The following is an 18,688-nucleotide window of genomic DNA, read 5'->3' on the forward strand; positions in this document are numbered from 1 at the left end:
GACAGGCTATTTTTTCTGCATTTTTAATGTATCAGTATTCCCAACATCATTTGCTATTAATCTTTAATATCATCCCTTATTAATTCTTCTAAAGCAATAGATCGAGATTGATTTGTTTGCATTTCCCTTGACATGGGACCAAAATGTCTTATAACAGTGATTTTAAAGAAATACTGCTGTAAACCTGAAAATAAAACAGTTTTAATGATAATAATTTCAATCGTTTTTGGAAATTTGACAATTTATTAATGCCACAAAGTCATTTTTTTAAAAAAAATCACAGTAAGAATTAAAGCAAAGTACACACAGCTCATCAAAGACACAATCAGCTAATTGACAAATGCCTATTTAAATGAAAATGTCTTTACCCTTAGTGAAATGGGGAGGGGGCAGCCTAGCTATCAATGGAAGAGAATTCTAGTCTGGAAGTAACCACTGAAAAGCTCTCTCATATGGCTTCACCAGACAGACCTGTGACACATATGAGACTGGGAGAAAGCCTTCTTCTGAAGATCTGGGTAGGTGACAACCTCTTTCAGATAATCTCAGTTTAAGATTGATTGATCTTTATATATCTAAAAGGCGAGTGAACAGTGTACATGCTATGAGAGCAAGTAGAAGCACTGACAAAATTTAAGTGATCAGGTTTAAGATGAAATCCTTTACTTTAGGACAGCTTTCAACCAAACGGACAGTTTTTCAGACATGTTGGGTTACCATGGTCATCTCTACTACCCGACCTCCTCTGCTGGTGAAGTTATATTTAAAATGAAACTATTAGCACTGTCATGGAGAGAACAGAAAAAAACGTGTCCCAGAGATGAATTGTGGCAACATTAGTAACATCTTCTGCTAATCTCATGATCTGTTTTGAAGACTATTTATGTGACAAAATAAAGCAGTTCAATGAATTACATTATTTCAGACATCATATCAAAAGCACAAAATTAAACTAATTCCAGTAGTCATCATTAATGAATTAGTATTCAATCCTAACATTTCAAACTTTGGCTTGTAGGTCCTTTTAATTGGAGATACCAAACGCTGAGTAAAAAAGCATCTCTATAAAAATAGAAGCTGTAGTACAAAACTATGGTCTGGTCTGATGTCCCAGAGGAAATGTCACAAGCCTTTTAGCTTCATCATCTCTGTTATGGCACCAGAACAGTGCTGGGTTAGACAGATTTAGCTAAGTGCTAAGGAGAACTTGGGAAGCAACATTTGCTCAATTAAATTGTACAGAAGAAAACAGAGGAATTCCAGACATGAATCAATTAGGGCCAACTAACACCACCCAACAAAGGATTCCCCCAGGCAGAAAGAAGACAGACTTTGAAGCTGGCAAGGCCATTAATGCTAATCAAGGTGATTAATAACAACATTCACACTGGCCTCCAACAGATAAGAGTTCTTTCTCCCACCCTGGACATTCCACAGATATATAAATCTCCCTTGCTTAGTTTCCAGCCCGAAAGACATACGACAACCCTCCCTTGCTTAGTTTCCAATTTACCTCACAACCTCTGAGGATGCCTGCCATAGATATGGGCAAAATGTCAGGAGAGAATGTTTCTGGAACATGGTCATACAGACCGGAAAACACACAACAACCCAGTAATTCCAGCCATGAAATACATTAAATTGTTCAGTTTTTGTTAATAAGTTTGCCTTAGATTCAACTTGAAAAATTGACTTGAAGACATACAACAACAACAACATTGCCTACAGGTGGATTTGGAATTACTTTGTTGATACAAATCAGTGGAGCATTTACAAAAGATGTCAGTGAATATTCATATTGATAGAACAGCTGAAATTACATACCTCATAGTCCAAGTCCAGGTAATCAAATTCCCCATTGATCCGGAAATGCTGCAAGTGTCTATCAAGTGTAAGGTTGATGTTCCTCCCGTGACGCTCTATTACTACAGAATGCCAGTGATGGTCATCCAAGAGACTACCTGTAGTCACAGATGTGTGCCCATAAATTGAACCATACTGGTTGCTACCTGTGTTATGGAGAAAAAGAAGAAAATACTGAATACCCCAGAGGGAAAATAGTGCAGAAAACCTGATATACCATCATCCCCCAAGTAACTTGTCACTCTGCAATTATGCAAGAATGATCAACAGTTACATATATTTGGTTGTATCAGACAAAGGGCATATTTAGAATCATAGAATAATAGAGTAGGAAGAGACCTCGTGGGCCATCCAGTCCAACCCCCTGCCAAGAAACAGGAACATCGCATTCAAAGCACCTCCGACAAATGGCCATCCAGCCTCTGTTTAAAAGCCTTCAAAGAAGGAGCCTCACCACACTCTGGGGCAGAGAGTTCCACTGCTGAACAGCTCTCTCGGTTAGGAGGTTCTTCCTAATGTTCAGGTGGAATCTCCTTTCCTGTAGTTTGAATCCATTGTTCTGCGTCCTAGTCTCCAGGGCAACAAAAAACAAGTTTGCTCCCTCTTCCCTATGATTCCCCCTCACATATTTATACATGGCCATCATGTCTCCTCTCAGCCTTCTCTTCTGCAGGCTAAACATGTGCAGCTGTTTAAGCCACTCCCTGTAGATCTTGTTCAGCAGACCCTTGATCATTTTAGTTGCCCTCCTCTGGGCACATTCCAGCTTGTCAACATATTTCTTCAATTGCAGTGCCCAGGATTGGACACAGTATTCCAGGTGGGTCTGACCAAGGTAGAATGGAGGGGTAGCATGACTTGCCTGGATCTAGACTCTATGCTCCTATTTATGCAGGTCAAAATTCCATTGGCCTTTTTTGCTGCCACATCGCATTGTCGACTTATGTTTAACTTGTTGTCCACAAGTACTCCAAGATCTTTTTCACACGTACTGCTGTCAAGCCAGGCGTCCCCCATTCTGTATAGTTGCATTTTATTTTTTTCTGCCTGAGTATCTTGCATTTGTCTCCGTTGAAGTTCATTTAGTTAGTTTCGGCCCATCTCTCTAATCTGTTAAGATGGTTTTGGATTCTGCTCCTGTCTTCTGGAGTGTTAGCTATCCCTCCCAATTTGGTGTCATCTGCAAACTTGATGATCACGACTTTTAGCCCTTCATCTAAGGCATTAATAAAGATGTTGAACAGAAAGCCTCTGAAGCCCAGGCAGAAAGGCTGCAGAGGGAGCTGGACAAGGAGAGGGCCCTCCGAAAGCAGGTAGTCACCCCTGGGTTCAGTGGAGCAGCAGCAGCAAACAGGGCATCCTTTCCTCCTTCTTTTCCTTCCACCCATTCCTTGCTCCACGTTTTGCAGACAGGGAGGCACACTTCTTGCAAAACGGCCCCTTCTCTTCCTCCTCCTTTTCGATGCTATATCCAGGAGTGAAAATGCTTCAGGCTTCTATGGGGCTCTTAAGTCCGATGCAGAGATTGGTTGAAAACACTTTCTCATATATCCGAAGATATTCCGAGGATGGGCTCCAATGCTTCGAATTGGAAGGTTAATTCGGAAGTGCCAAACCACCTCAGAATCCCGTTCAAATGTATTATGATTAATGAATATATTATGATTAATGACGATTCTGATTTATTCGCCCATGCCTAATAATCGTGTTGTTCAAAAATTCCTGGAGTTGAGAAGCCAGCACGCATTCCAAAACCTTGCCCCAAAAAAGGAAGATTTGAAATCGGCCAGAAATTATCTAATGCTGAGGAGTCCAGTTATAATGCAACTTCGAACTAGTTTGGGAGGAACTTGTTTCGCTGTGTGAATAATTAGATTGCTATGCCTGGAACTGGTTCGATATACAGAAAGATTGAATATCTGCCATCTTCAGGTAACGTTGGGAATATTTCCTCAAATGGTAATTTTTCAGATGTATAACAAGGATATGTTGTTCAACAGAAACAGGGTTAATGAAACAGTTCTAAAATCTAGCTTATAAGATCAGGCAAAAGGTACTTGGCCAGATCAGATAGGTAAAGGTTTTCCCCTGACATTAAGTCCAGTCTTGTCCAACTCTGGGGGTTGGTGCTCATCTCCATTTCTAATCCTAAGAGCCGGCATGTCCGTAGACTCCTCCAAGGTTATGTGGCTGGCATGACTGCATGGAGCACTGTTACCTTCCTGTCGGAGCAGTACATATCAATCTATTCACATTTGCACATTTTCGAACTCCTAGGTTGGCAGAAACTGGAGATAATAGCGGAAGTTCACTCTGCTCTCCGGATTAGAACCTGGCAATCTTTCAGTCAGCAATTCAGCAGCTCAGCAGTTTAACCCCTGTGCCACCGGGGGCCAGATCAGATAAAGATCCATATACTCTAGCATTTGCTTTTGTATAGTTAGGAAATATTCTAAGAAAAACACAATAATAGTATTCTGGCTTCTTGCATTTGAATGTATACCGATTTCATTAAAAATCAAGAATATTGTTAACAGAGAATATCTGGTCACTGAAATCTAATAACAAGATTTTCCACTGCAAAAAAAGGAAAGAGCAGTAAATGACAGCTGAGTTATATTGCTCAGTAACCTTCCACATTTTTCTTGCTATGATTGCAACTTGATCTAAGCTTCATGTCAAAGATTCTTGGTATTTATTTTTCCTCCAGTAGACTCTGACACCAGACCTGATCTTATAGTCTATATCCTCACCTCATGTAAGAACACTGCTGCATCAGATCAAGGAGATATTGGAGCTCACACATAGGACATGAGAGTAAGAGGCTTCCCTCTGGTGTTATTCTACCTTTGGTCACTGTGGTGATGTATATAAAATACGTGATGATGTACATACCTACTATATATATATATATAGAGAGAGAGAGAGAGAGAGAGAAAGAGAGAGAGAGTAGGTATGTACATCATGACATATTTTATTCCCAAATGGAATAAGTACCCATATATACTCATGTATAAGCTAACCTCGTGTATAAGTTCGAAGCAGGTGTGGTGGTCCAAATAATGAATTTTGCTGTGACCCAAAGGTAAATTGGATGTAAGTCTTAGAGGTCTGTAACAAGCAGTGGTTTTTCTCTTTTTAAAAATGCATAGAGGGAACAAATAAGGGTCTGCCAAACAAGCAGTTTCTCAAGTTGCTCCTGACATTGGGAAAAAAAACCCAATAAAATATAATTATAATATAATAATATAATGTGCTGTAGGATGTCCCACAACAAATTTTTTGCAGCTTAATAAACTTTTTTCCTTATTTTTATGATAGAACCCTAGGAAATAATGACATTGATAAACCTAGGAGCAAAAATCATAGCGATACATAGTGTAACATATAATAATAATGTAATAAAATTATAATAATATAATTATTAGTGGTATCTCTAGCTCACCTCGCCCACAAAAAGGATTTTCAGTCTCAGTATCCCTCCTTTCTGTGGCTAGGCCACAGAGCCTTGGCTTTGTGTAACTTGTCAAGCCAAACTGAGTGGCGAGGAGGCGGGCCTAGTCATCAATTGTCTGCTCTGCCCATGCCAGTTGCTAAAGGGAGGAGACTGTTTGGCCATTGTTAGTGCCATTGCTAAGGGCAGGAGCTGTCTGCCTCATCAGTTGCTAAGGGAGGAGGACACTGATTGGCCGTTACAAAGGGGCATGGTTTTACCTGTCTTAGGTGTGACAGGTTTGTGATAGTACGTATGTGAATAGTTTAAAACACTCACCAGTTTGAATGCTACTTTGTGTCCAAATTTCATAATAATTAGTGAAGTAGTTTGTGAGATATGAGGTCCCCACAAATGGACATTACATTTTTATTTATATAGATGATTAGTAAGAAAAAGCTAGCATAGTGTAAGCAATCATGGCCATGCATTATGGATGTGAAGAATACTTGTTAATGTCTGCATCTTTGCTTTTTCAAAGGTTTCCTCAACATTTAAGGAAAATAAGGCCAATCACAAGATTTTTCACAATATACAATTTCATTTGGGAAAATTCATGTGTAGTTTTCCCTCATATGCTTTCTGTGCAATAAACACTGTTTTTGCATTAGATTTACATTTTGTGCAAGTTACTCTATTCACCCTTCCTTGTCCAAATGGAACAAATAAAGGCAGACATCCTTCCCTCTTTCCTTGCCTTTGTTGGATTTCAGCCACAATTTGGAGGAGCCAGAAGACTGTGAGGCACCCCCCCCCCCCCCCATTATGGTTATTTGAGGTGGATTGCAATGGAGGCGGCCATTTTTAACAAGGGATTACTACATAAGCCTCTTTAAAGATATTACAATATATTATCTGTTAAAGGACCTCATCACATTTAGTTGTTTAATGTCAGTGAAAGTGGGGGGATTCACTGGCCATTGTAGCAAATCCATGGGGGAATTTGGGTCATGGAGGAATCTGTAATCCCATGCCCTGCATTAGTTACCTCTAGACTGGACTACTGTAATGTGCTCTACATGGGGCTTCCCTTGAAGACGGCCCGGAAATTACAATTGGTCCAGCGTTCGGCTGCCAGATTAATAACTGCGGCAAGTTACAGGGAAAGATCCACTGCCTTGTTCAAGGAGCTCCACTGGCTGCTGTTTATTTTCCGGTCCCAATTCAAGGTGCAGACCATCACCTATAAAGCCCTAAACGGTTTGGGACCCACCTACCTTCGTGACCGTATCTCCTACCATAAACCTGCCCGATCCCTTCGATCGTCAGGGGAGCCTCTCCTGTCCCCACTGCCGATATCTCAGGCCCGCCTTGTGGGAACAAGGGAGAGGGCCTTTTCTGCGGTGGCCCCCCGATTGTGGAACTCACTGCGCAGTGAGATTAGGCAAGCCCCCACATTAGCAGCCTTTAAGAAAGACCTGAAAACATGGTTCTTCCGTTGTGCTTTTGGAGAGTAATTACTATATACATCCTCTCTGCTGCTCTCCTCCAAGATCTGTCCTCCAGATTACACCACTACGTTATGACCCTGTTCTCTGTGGTTTTTACTCGTATTTCTTTTCTCACCCCGAGTTTTAACTTAGTGTTCATGTGGCCCGCCCTTGTTCTATTGTTCTTCTGATTTTGTGTATATAGTGTATATTATCGTTTATTGTATTGTTCAATGTGCTTTGATTTGTTGTTCGTTTATATTCTGTTATATTGTCTTGTTCTGGGCATGGCCCCATGTAAGCCACCCCGAGTCCCCGTTGGTGAGATGGTGGCGGGGTATAAATAAAGATTATTATTATTATTATTATTATTATTATTATTATTATTGTCTTCCCCATCACATGGGGGGGAAGCACCATTGCCTGATTTCTCCATGCTACTCCCATTGCTGGCAATGAGAACACAGGATTGCTCCCATGTTCTCCTTGCTCCATTGTTAGGACACTGAGAGCACAGTTCAGGGATGAAGCCCCATGAGAAGTAGCTGTGCATCATGTAAAGGGACTTGGAGGGGCTCCATGCTCTCAGCATCTGACGGATCTGAAAGCCTGTGTGATGAAGTCGCAAGACACTTCACAATTCTACAAAGTGAAAGTATAGAAAAAAATGATCTTTCTTTTGAAATGTGGGGAGGATGGGTGAGGATAACATTTCCATCCCTGATGTTGCCACTATCCCATCACAGAAGTGTCTAGGATCTTTTAGGCACTTCTTGTAGGGTGCAGCACTGTGACCTGACTGGTTTTGCCCATCAATAACTGAAGCTTGCTTCATTGTGGGGAGGTAGTAGACCAGCAATGGATATTGCACAGCATTCTGTGATAGGGATATCACCCAAAGTCCTACTTCTATGCCACTTTACCACCTCCTTGTGGTAAAGTTAGTCAGGCATGTGCACTTTTTTCATAAGTATCATAGTTTTGAGGACATTAAACTACTTCCAGAATATACTTGATCCTATTATAAGACCAAAACTATTAATATAGAAATCTAAATATGACAGGTTGCTCACTGCACATGAAAACAACTTTTCAGCCCCTCACTCTGCACCCAAAGATAGCTTAAGAACAGAAAGCATAAAACCAAGGAACATTATTGTTTAGGTCTGCATAGGCTGGTGTTTTTTTAAAAATCAAACCATACCTAAATTTAAATTAAGGACAAGTTTGGCCCTTTTCAGTTCTAGTGTGATATAGTCTCCTTGTTGTCCTTCTCCATGGAAGATTACACCTTCACTTTCAGAGGTTTTAAACTTCAGCGCGATGACATCTTTCAGCGTTTTCAGTGTTTTCTTCTTGTGTCCAAATCTATATGGTAAAACGCCTTGGCCATCGAAATTGATGACATCAGCCCCTAAAGAGAAAAACAAATGAAATAATTGCTGAGCATTGTTGGGACTATTTAATAGAAAAGTGTAATAAATATAGCATGTATTCTGCAAACAATTTTCTCACAGTCTCATACACATTTGCAGAACACACACCCACACATTAGCAGAATCAGCTTGGATTAGTGGTTTGAGTATTAGAATATGATTCAAATTTCCACATAATCATAGAAAGTCACTGGTTGACAAGCAAGTCCCACTCTCTCAGCTTGAGGAAAGGCAAACCCTCTCAGAACAAATTTCTGTTTACTGTTCTGATCTTGGAGCTTTTTAATACTGGTAGCCAGATTTTGTTCATTTTCATGGTTTCTTCCTTTCTGTTGAAATTGTCCACATGCTTGTGGATTTCAATGGCTTCTTTGTGTAGTCTGACATAATAGTTGTTGGAGTGGTCCAGCATTTCCAAAATCAGAACAGTAAATTAGGAGCAACACTCTGAAAACAGAATTCCAGACATGCATCTATCAGCGGTAGCTAATGACTCTGAATAAAGGATTCCCCTAGGCCAGGATATGAAGCTTGGAAGGCCATTTAATGTTAATCAAGGTGATTAATTACAACATTCACACTGGCCTCCAACAGACAAAGAGTTCTTTCCCCCACCCTGGAACTTCCACAGATATATAAACCTTCCTTGCTTAAGTTTCTCCATATACCTCACAACCTCTGAGAATGCCTGCCATAGATGTGTGTGAAACACCAGGAGATAATACTTCTGGAACATGGCCATACAGCCCGGAAAACACACAACAACCCTTTCCCTGATGCTTTCACCCCAACACGGGAGGCTTCCTGTATTGTGCTGGACCCAATGGAGCCAGCACATGGTCTCCTCATGAGGGTTGCGCATAAGCAGATATCAGTCAGCTCCAATGCAAAGACACACAAACAAGAAGAAAAGGAACAAAAAAAATCTTTACTCTTGTCAGCAGAGATACAAAAACAAATAGCTCAGCAAACTTACATAGTCCTTGTAAGTTGCACAGAGTAAGGCTTCTTCATCCAAAAGAGTAGAACATAAAACAAATAGCTATTCCATCACAGCAAAAAGCATTGCTGGTCAGTCATTGTTCATTCAGCATCACCAAACTGTATTCTAAAAACCCACACAGTTATACCCCACTGGGTGTGGTCCAAACTTGCTCGCTGACCTACATCAGCAGCTGCTCATAATTAACATTATAAGGTTTTCTTTAACACACACATATATACCTGATCCTGTTACTACTTACTGTAACAGGCGATGCCTTTCCCATGTGATGGGGAATTTGTGGAGATGGAGCTGCACGCGTGGTGACAGGTTCGCCCCACTGCTCCCTCTTTCCTCGCGAAAGCCAGGCAAAGCGGGACACTTGGTGTTATATCCCAGCCAGCCATGGCTTCAAAGCCTGATCAGGAGTTGAACTCTGACACAGATGAGGCATATTATGACTTTTCGCCCAGTTCTGAGAACCCTTTGCAGCTCCAGGTGCCTGGAGAAATCAGCCAGGAAGGGCCGTTAATTGGAAGGGAATTTCCTACTCTTCCTCTCTTATCTGTGCCAGATGTTCTCAGCTCACCTGAGAATGCAGATTTTAATCGAAGAGAATTTCTGAATCGTGAGAGAAGCGCAAAACAAGGCCTTCGTAGAAGTCAGTGTCTGGTGTCCCGAGGGGATAATGGTTAGAGTTCCCATGGGAGGTTTTTGGGAGTATTGCTCTCCCTATTTTAGATTCAGTTTAGAAAGTGTTTTGCTCAGTGGCTTCTTTGCGGTGTCAACTTTGCTCTTCCTTGAGGGAAGTTTTCCCGACTCCAGCTCCTGTTTGTTTTCAAGCCGAGTTTCCAGTTCCGTCGGTCCGTGCCGTGCCGTGACTCTCGAGTATAACCGGACTTGAACCTAGTTCCTGCCTTGTTCCTGATCCAAGCTTTGCCTCAGCTTCATCTACGTTCCTGCCTGTTTGCAAAGAAGTATTCTAGTGGATTTGAACTTTCCACCCTTGATTCCTTGTTTCAACTCAAGAACATTCTAACTGCTTCAGAGTGAACTTTTGCCCTATGGATTTTGGATTATAATATTGGACCTTTTCTCTCACCTCATTGGATTAATCATTGACTTTCCTAAAAGAACTATTTTCTCCTCAAACTCCATACCTATTTTCATCTGGATTTATATTTGTTTTAATAAAGATATTATATGTTATATTCACTCCTGTCTGGTTTTCGAGTGCTCACGCTGCCTTGGGGTGCAACACTTCGCTTGGGCTTTCTAATAAGATAAACAGTCTATTTCGGGAAAATGTAAAAGAGAACCTAGCCTCCTCACCTTTCCTGCTGCAGTGCTTCTTCTGGCCTTTTTAAAGGCCTGGGTGGGTAAATAGCAATGGTGGCCAGGGCAGCTGACCCCCTGAGATGGCATTGGTGCTTTTTCCCTATGCAGAATGACCCTTAATCCATCCACAGGTCATATCAACATTCATAAAACCTGTCCTTGATTTATATATGAGGTCAACTTATTCATGAGTACATATAGTACTCTTCTGAGAATAAAGATCTAAAATGGAGTCTGATAAATCCACATACACAGAAAAGATGGGCTGTCTGTAGAAGGTTCTAGCCAACCACAGTTTGCATGTGTTTGTCATTAGATAATGTTATTGGGTAATGCTCATATTTAGAAAACAGGAAATTATGTAACCAAGCAAAGGCAAAATCCTCTTCTCAATGACCAGAAAGGCCATGTGCTAAGGCTAACTGGTAGAGATAAGGTGGACCCTTGTTCTAGTGTCAATCACTGTTCTACCCATAGGTTGAGACCCACATACATGTGCTCTGCCCCCCCCTTTTTTTTTGCATTTCTGCAGTCTGAAAAAATTATTTTCACTTGGGACCTTGGTCTAAGCAACACCTGCATCATTTTTACCTGTCCTTCAATCAGAAACTGCTTTCCCTGCCTGATCGGTAACACTTCATAGCATTTTTGTTTTTCAAATCATTTTGGGTCTTTACCAAACAACCACATAAATAAAACATAACCCTGACTGCAAAATAATCCACCTTTACCATTAAGCTTGTTTTGAGTTGTCTCATCAGATGCTATTTTAGGTAAATGATATGAAGTCTCTCATTCATATTATTGCCCTAAATTGAATCCAACTTGATGGCAAATAACAGTGCAGTAATAAGCTCATTTGGTGCATAGATGTGCTGAAGTTTACTACACATCATCCATTTTACAGTGATCTGCACCCCCCCCCCCCCCCCCCCCCCCCGGGTTACCTCAACAATCTATGCATCATCTGATGAATTACACATTCAATGGCAGGAATTACTAATAAATAAATGCAAAACTTGAAGTAATCACTTGGAATGCAATTATGCAGGTGAAAGAAAATGGTACAGGGGAATTAAAAATTTTATTAGTCAAAATAATTCCCCCCCCCCCCCCCATATTCATTAAAAAAAACCTGAAGGCTGCCAGGGTCAAATCCCACCCGGGGAGAGCACGGATGAGCTCCACTCTATCTGCTCCAGCTCCATGTGGGGACATGAGAGAAGCCTCCCACAAGGATGGTAAAACATCAAAACATCCGGGCGTCCCCTGGGCAACGTCCTTGCAGACAGCCAATTCTCTCACTCCAGAAGCAACTCCGGTTGCTCCTGACACGAAATTTTTTAAAAAAAAAACTTGAAAAAGAACTCTCACCCTTTTAAAGATGAAATAAAGGCTCCTTGTAAAACCATATCTCTTCTTCTGAAACTGTGACAATCATGGGACTAGGCCAATCTCTTTTTAAAATCAAATGATATTCCTTTGAGAATTATATTCTTTTTATCATTTAGGGAAATCTATTAGGAATTGTCTCTAGGAGCCACTCTAAATGGATGCATTAGTTGGTACTTTTGTGCTTTTTACAGATGAGACGAAAAGCTTTCTGTGTATGTGTTTAGACCCCTTCCACACATCTGAATAAAATTCCACATTATCTGCTTTAAACTGGAATATATGGCAGTGTGGACTCAGATAACCCAGTACAACAACAACTCTTTATTGATTAGTCAATTTTGACCATATCAAAACATGTGAAACATACAAAACGTACACATTTATCCATACATACAGTAAAACCATGTATAGATACAAAGCAGATAACCCAGTACAAAGGCGGTATTGTGGGATTTTCTGGGTTATGTGGCTGTGTGGAAGGGCCCTCACACACATGCAGAGACAGATGACAAACACATATGCAAATGGTTTTACATTTATTACATAGAGAGCCACCCCCGGACTTAGGATTTTGTCCTGAAACTTCAGAAGATAGGAAACAGCTTCACTAGCAGGTCTGCCCTTCATCCCACTCCCAGTCAAACATTTTTAAAATTGAATTTCAGAGTATCTTGATTGCAAAACAATTATTGTAGAACATCTATGTCATGTACTTTTAATATTAGCAGTATTATTTATCTTTCCCAGAGAACATAATGCACACACACTTGTTAATATGTGTAAATTTATTTGTTAAATAAATAAATAAATAAAATATGCACCTCAAACTCAACTCCCCTGCATGTGTCCTCTCTCAGTCAGAGGAATTATGACACCTGCCACCACTTGCACAGGCCATTCCCTTTGAGTTCTGAAACAGTCATATTTTAGCATCTGGGGGGTTGATCTAATGTCACCTGAAGTCAACAGGAATCTATCTTTGGGCTTTAGTACATTTTGTAATTAGGCCCTAAGGGAAGATCTTCTGAAAGCATAGTGAAAGAAAATGCTTAACATTATAAGCACATGTATTTAGCACACTGGGCCTTCTAGCATTTAGTTGAAAAGGCAACAGTAAGCATCCTACAGTTAGGCTTTAACTGCTTCACATTTCTAGTCGAACCACAAACTGTGAAATAGCTGGGTTTTTCCACATTTAGCAAAGGGATAGCTAGGGAAAAAAGTTTTCTTCAGAAAATGAAAGTTCAGGATTGAAACATATGACAGTGAAATACATCATAATCCCCCTTTTATACACCCCACCCCAGGTTCGTAGCCAGGATTTTGATTTTTGGGGGGCGGGGCGGGGGGGCTGAGTCTGGGTGAGAGAAGATCTACCCTAGCAAACCTTTCGTATCGTTATTCCAATACCCCCATGCATATGGGATATATTGAGCATGGTGATCAGATCATGATACGAATAAACATAACAGTTTAAATAATAAATGTAAGGCCTTCTCGCAGACCATCCTGAGAATTTCGGGGGGGGGGGCCTCAAGGCCCTCCTCCCGGCTATATGCCTGCCCCACCCTGATTTCACTGGATCTCTATGTGAGTTCCTTGGATTTTCATGGCCACAGCAAAACTGTTAAATCAGGGTTTTTTATGTGCTCATTTCCACACTAGATAATGCAATATTGCCATTCAACGTAAGGACGGTACAGCACAATCATTGCAAAATTACACATGGTAGGGATTTATACTATGCAACTTTGATGGAGATGTTGTTCTATGTGTTCCTGCAAAATTTGTTGAACTACAATTACCACCATTCCTTGCTATGGGTTATGCTTGCAGGACCTGCTGGATTTTCTCATTCAACAATGTGTCCCTCTAGTTTGTACATGCCACCACGTACACTGTTCATTCCATCTTTCTTCACCTCTTGTTGCACTACACCATTAAGAGTCTCCAATTCATTTCCCTCCCTACTACATGTGTTGTCTAGTTTAATGCCCTTGTAATATCTGTTTCTTACCCTATGTGCCTTTCATTTCCTTGCATTCTCACTATTCATTTCTCTCTCCTTTCCTCCATTTCTCTGCTCAAGCTGTTCCCTCTCCCTTCTCTGCTATTTAACCTTCACACTGCCTCTCTCCCTTGCAAGAAAAAACCAAACAACCAGCCAGAGAACTCTCTGAGCATTGACAATTTCTTGAATATGTCTATCTAAAAACCATCAGTGCCATGAAGACCTCCTTTGAGAGGGAGTTTAAATGCCTCTAATAAAAATCTGCCCATGGACCTTTATCCACCATACTTCAGGTGACAGGAGCGTATGGAAGGGAATCATTCTGGATCTAGCTAATATGGACTTCATACATTTTTTACTGTAGCCTATTATATTTAGACAAATGGGAACCCACAGAATGCACTGCAAAATTGCTTGTGCAAGTGGAAAAACCTGGTGTTACTTTCCTTGTGCAAAACCAGAGTAAGAGAGTCACTTTGTGAAACAATTTGTTAAGACTAATATGCCATCTTTCAAGCCAAGCCTAAGGACCTCAATCCCATCAGATAGGCTGTTGGAATCACCATGCAGCATGGCATACTTGCCAGTGCCTGAAGGGGTGATGTGGGGAACCCATTGCCCCACGCCTGGCATCACCTGGTTTCTCCCTACCTCATCCCATGGGGTGAAGCATCCTCTGCCCCCCTCCCATTGACTCCTGTTGAACACAGTAAGCATCCTGTGTTGTCGCCGCTGCAACAGTTCCTTGATAGTTTTACAATGGAGCCCCTGCCGAAAGTAGTTTTATGACATGGGATGATAGCCAGTGGGCTTTGGCCTAAAACTATTCTTGGCATGCTACCTGTTGCACCCCAAGGCAGCTTGAGCACTCGAAAACCAGACAAGAGCCACTATATCTTTATTAAAGCAATTATATATCCAAAGGAAATTAGGTATAGAGTCTGAGTAAGGAATAGTTCTTTTTAGAAAGTCAATGGTAGTTCCAAATGGGTAAAGGAAAAGGTCCGATATTATAATCCACAATGAGAATTCGATAGCTCTCCAAAGAAAGCAAAGGGTCTATGAGTTGAAACAGAGAAACAAGGCTGGCAGAAACAGAGTTCAATCCACTGGAAATACTTTGTAGCAATCAAGGCAGCAAGATTGTCAAAGCTGAGGCAAACTTGAATCAGGAACAAGGAAACAACTGAAGTCAAGGTCTACTCGAGAGTCACGGCATGGCATGGCACAGCCCGACTGGAACTGGATAAACTTGGCTTGGAAACAAATAAGAGCTGGAGACAGAGAACCTCTCTCAAGGAAGAGCTACGTTGACACCGCAAGAAAATCTACTCAGCGAAACACTTTTAACAGATTCCGAACTGTTCACAATTTAGGGAGTACAAACTCCCAAAACTTTCCCATAGGAACACTAACCATTATCCCATCTATTTGCCAGTCTCTGGCTCCGACGGACCCCTTGTTTTGCACTTCTCTCTCTGGTTACAAAATCTCTACAATTAAAAAACCCCTTCCCAGGCATCTCTGCAACATCTGGCTCTATCTGCGAGGGAGGAATAGAAGAATATTCCCCAATTAGCAAGTCTCCAGAGCCAATATCTTCGGGCACCTGCAGCTGCAAAGGCCCCTCCGTGGAGGGTGAAATGTCAGTATAATCCTCAGCATTATCTGTGTCAAAGTGCAAGTCCTGAAACATTGCATGCCCTGGTGCCATGGCTGGCTGGGATCTAACACTACCAAAAAGTACCCCGTCTGATGAGGTCAAAACTACTTAGATCTCAAACCTAGATGAGCAGCAAGTAAACTACTGAACAACACATTTGGACAGATAAGTAAAAAACCTCTGATGTCAGGAAGAAAACAACATTAAAAGAAAAGAAGACTTTTTATCACTTGAGAACTCTAGGTAGTTCTACACTGACAAAGTGGGTGGAACTGGCTTACCATAGGCTGTTTCTGGCCCATTTTGTGGCCCAGCATGTCTGCCCTGAGCTGCTTTGCTGAGAGCAAGGTCTCCTTACTGCCCAGCCATGCTAGACCTGGTTTGGTGCCACTGGGCATGGACCTAACTGCCATCCTTTCTGTCACTGCTAGTTCTAGCAGTGACAAGGCAGACTACCTTACCCTCAGGGCTCCATCTTCCTTCTTATGTGTCTTGCAACTCATGAAGGATGATAGGAGAAAAGAGGAAGGAGATCCCCTTTCTTTGCTCCCATCCCCATTCATGAGTCACATGGCACAGGAGGAGGAAGGGAGACCCCCAAGTATACGGTAGCCAGCAGCAACACATCCCCGGCCACCTAGAAACCAGCTGCAGATATCTGGACTGCCATAACTTGGTGGAGAAGCCAAGTCCTAGTGCAAAATTCATGTTTTCCCCACATCAAGCGGCTTTCCCTGCGTTAATCCAGATCAATATATATGAATTTTGTGGAGACTCATAGGCTGATCTGTCCGCACATTAAATTAAATGGCCAACAGATTATTTGCTCGTTTATAGTTTTCAAACCTAAAACCTGAAGTGGAGTAAACATAAAAATGCAGAATAAAGCTTTTTATATATATGAAATGTGGAGGCATATTTGTTAAACTGCTATTATTCCAAATCTGAAGAGAGAGAGAGAGAGAGAGAGAGGGAGAGGGAGGGAGGGTGGGGGGAGAATAGCCCTGCTGCTTCAAAGCCTGGCTACAGTAACGCTATCAAGCATTAATGTAATGCTATCAAGCTATCAAGCAAGTATCCAGATGTCTGGGATTCAGAAGCTGGATTTCATTTTGCCCACATCTGTGGCAGGCATTTGTTCCAGAAGCATTATCTCATTATTATCAGAGGCAAGTGGGAATTTAGTAACTGGCCACCTTGATTGGCATTTAATAGCCTTGTAGCATCAAAGCCTGGCTGCCTATTTTGGCAAATTATCACGGGCTGGCATCACTTTCAGCTGAAATTAAATAAAAATACCTCGGTGGCTTCTGCTTCAACTTGGTGAGATCTGTTCTGGAATACTGGCTTCTTTTTCTCAGCAGGCTTAACCCTCAGCGGCTTGGATCTCACTATCTGCTGCTGCTCTAAATTGCTCGATAACACTATGTTGCAAGTATCCCCTAGTAATTTGTTTGTATATTACTTTGAAAGTATTATAAGTGTATAATACTTTGTTCTCAGAGTACATACTAGGCATGTGTGATCCAGAAAAAAATGGTTCTAAACTCTGTTTGAAAGTAAGGGGTGCCGGCGCTTCGTTTCTAAAATCATTTCCGAATTTTGCAGGCAAAAAGTTCAAAACTTTCCAAAACTTCTGAATCTTCGTATGTACTTCGTTAATGCCAAATGTGCATGCGCATAAAGGAAAACATTATTGTCAATGGGGAAACTTGAGGGGCTTATTACAACAAGAAATTGATTTTGTGCCAAAAACTGATTTCTGATAACTACAGTATGAGATGGCAGCAGCTACCTCGATTTGAACCAGCACAACTTGAACCATCTGGAAGTCAGCTGCATCTGACTAAAAGATGCAACTATCACAACTTCAAGATTCATGCTAACTGAAGTTTTTAAAAGAGCCGTCTGGAATGTACAAATCGATTTACAAGTCTGATATTATTTGAATAGCTAAATCATTCAGAGCTTCCTAGTTGGTCCACCCATCCTATGTAAACTGGTTTTCATAACTGGTTTTAATGTTTTATATGCTTTTTGACTTAATGTTTTATTGCATATCTTATTTCTATTGTGTTTGTTCATATGGCATCGGATTGCTGCCTATTGTAATGCCGCTCTGGGTAAGAAGGGTGGGGTGCAAATATTGTAAATAAATAAACCTATTCTAATGTGACCAGAGAGTCATGGGTCCTGTTATGAGGAAATAGTACACATGCCATGAATCACAAGTGAATTGGCCAGAAGAAAATATGATAACCTCCAGGTCCATCATGTGAACTTCTTGGAGTTTTTAGCTGGCTGCTTCTAGAAAAAGAATAGTGGGCCTGATCTTGACCAAAAATTATATTCCTGCATGTGACAACATAGGAAATACCCCTCAAAATACAGCCATTAAATATTCAATTAATTGTAATCAGAGAAACCTAGAACTCATCATAATTGCCGTACCTCACAATGAAGTTTTAAACACAAATGTTCAATAAATCATGTATATTAGTGGAAAAATTATTATGCTTGGCTTTGACCATTAAATGTAAAATTAATGTGTGTTGTATTTTAAAGCTCTTTTGACTATTTCAGTAGGCAAGAATTTTATGAGTAATTCAATCCTACATATATTTCAAACAAACAAAACTCTACACATTCTCACAAACATTAGAACACAAACACTTAAGCCTGAAACAAAATTGAATCATATAATTTATATATTATTTCTGAAGAAACAATTATCTTTTTGAAATGCCTATTGATCTTTTCGAAATGCTTATTATGTGGATCTATAGCTTATAAACAATGCCTTTAGTTCTATTATTGAAAATCATATTATATGTGGATTCCTGAGACACTAAGAGGCAAACAATACTGTAAATATTACTTATAGTCTAAAGAAAAGAAATGATATCATATCTGGCTGTCTGATGGAACTTTTAGACATTTAAATGTATCCTATCTTCATGTCTTGAGCAATATCTCAAATGGAAACTCAAACATATTCTTCATGGGATGAATCAACTCCAGGTTTGATCTAGCTTTTGAATCTTGGGGTGGATCTACAGTGACACAAAAATCTCAGG

At 40.7% G+C, this 18,688-nt stretch overlaps 1 protein-coding gene across 2 annotated transcripts in view; it reads right to left on the reverse strand.

Annotated features, from left to right (window-relative positions):
* cntnap2 (contactin associated protein 2) overlaps positions 1-18,688 on the reverse strand; it is a 924,912-nt gene that overhangs the window by 329,856 nt on the left and 576,368 nt on the right. For both annotated transcript variants that reach the window (XM_008112904.3, XM_008112906.3), the window contains 2 exons: positions 7,991-8,200; positions 1,825-2,009 (listed from right to left, as the gene is read on the reverse strand). In XM_008112904.3, coding sequence (XP_008111111.1) covers positions 1,825-2,009; positions 7,991-8,200 — 395 coding nt within the window. The remainder of the gene's footprint in view (positions 1-1,824; positions 2,010-7,990; positions 8,201-18,688) is intronic.

The sequence above is a fragment of the Anolis carolinensis genome, chromosome 6 (assembly GCF_035594765.1).
Source record: "Anolis carolinensis isolate JA03-04 chromosome 6, rAnoCar3.1.pri, whole genome shotgun sequence".
Classification (NCBI taxonomy): Eukaryota; Metazoa; Chordata; class Lepidosauria; order Squamata; family Dactyloidae; genus Anolis; species Anolis carolinensis.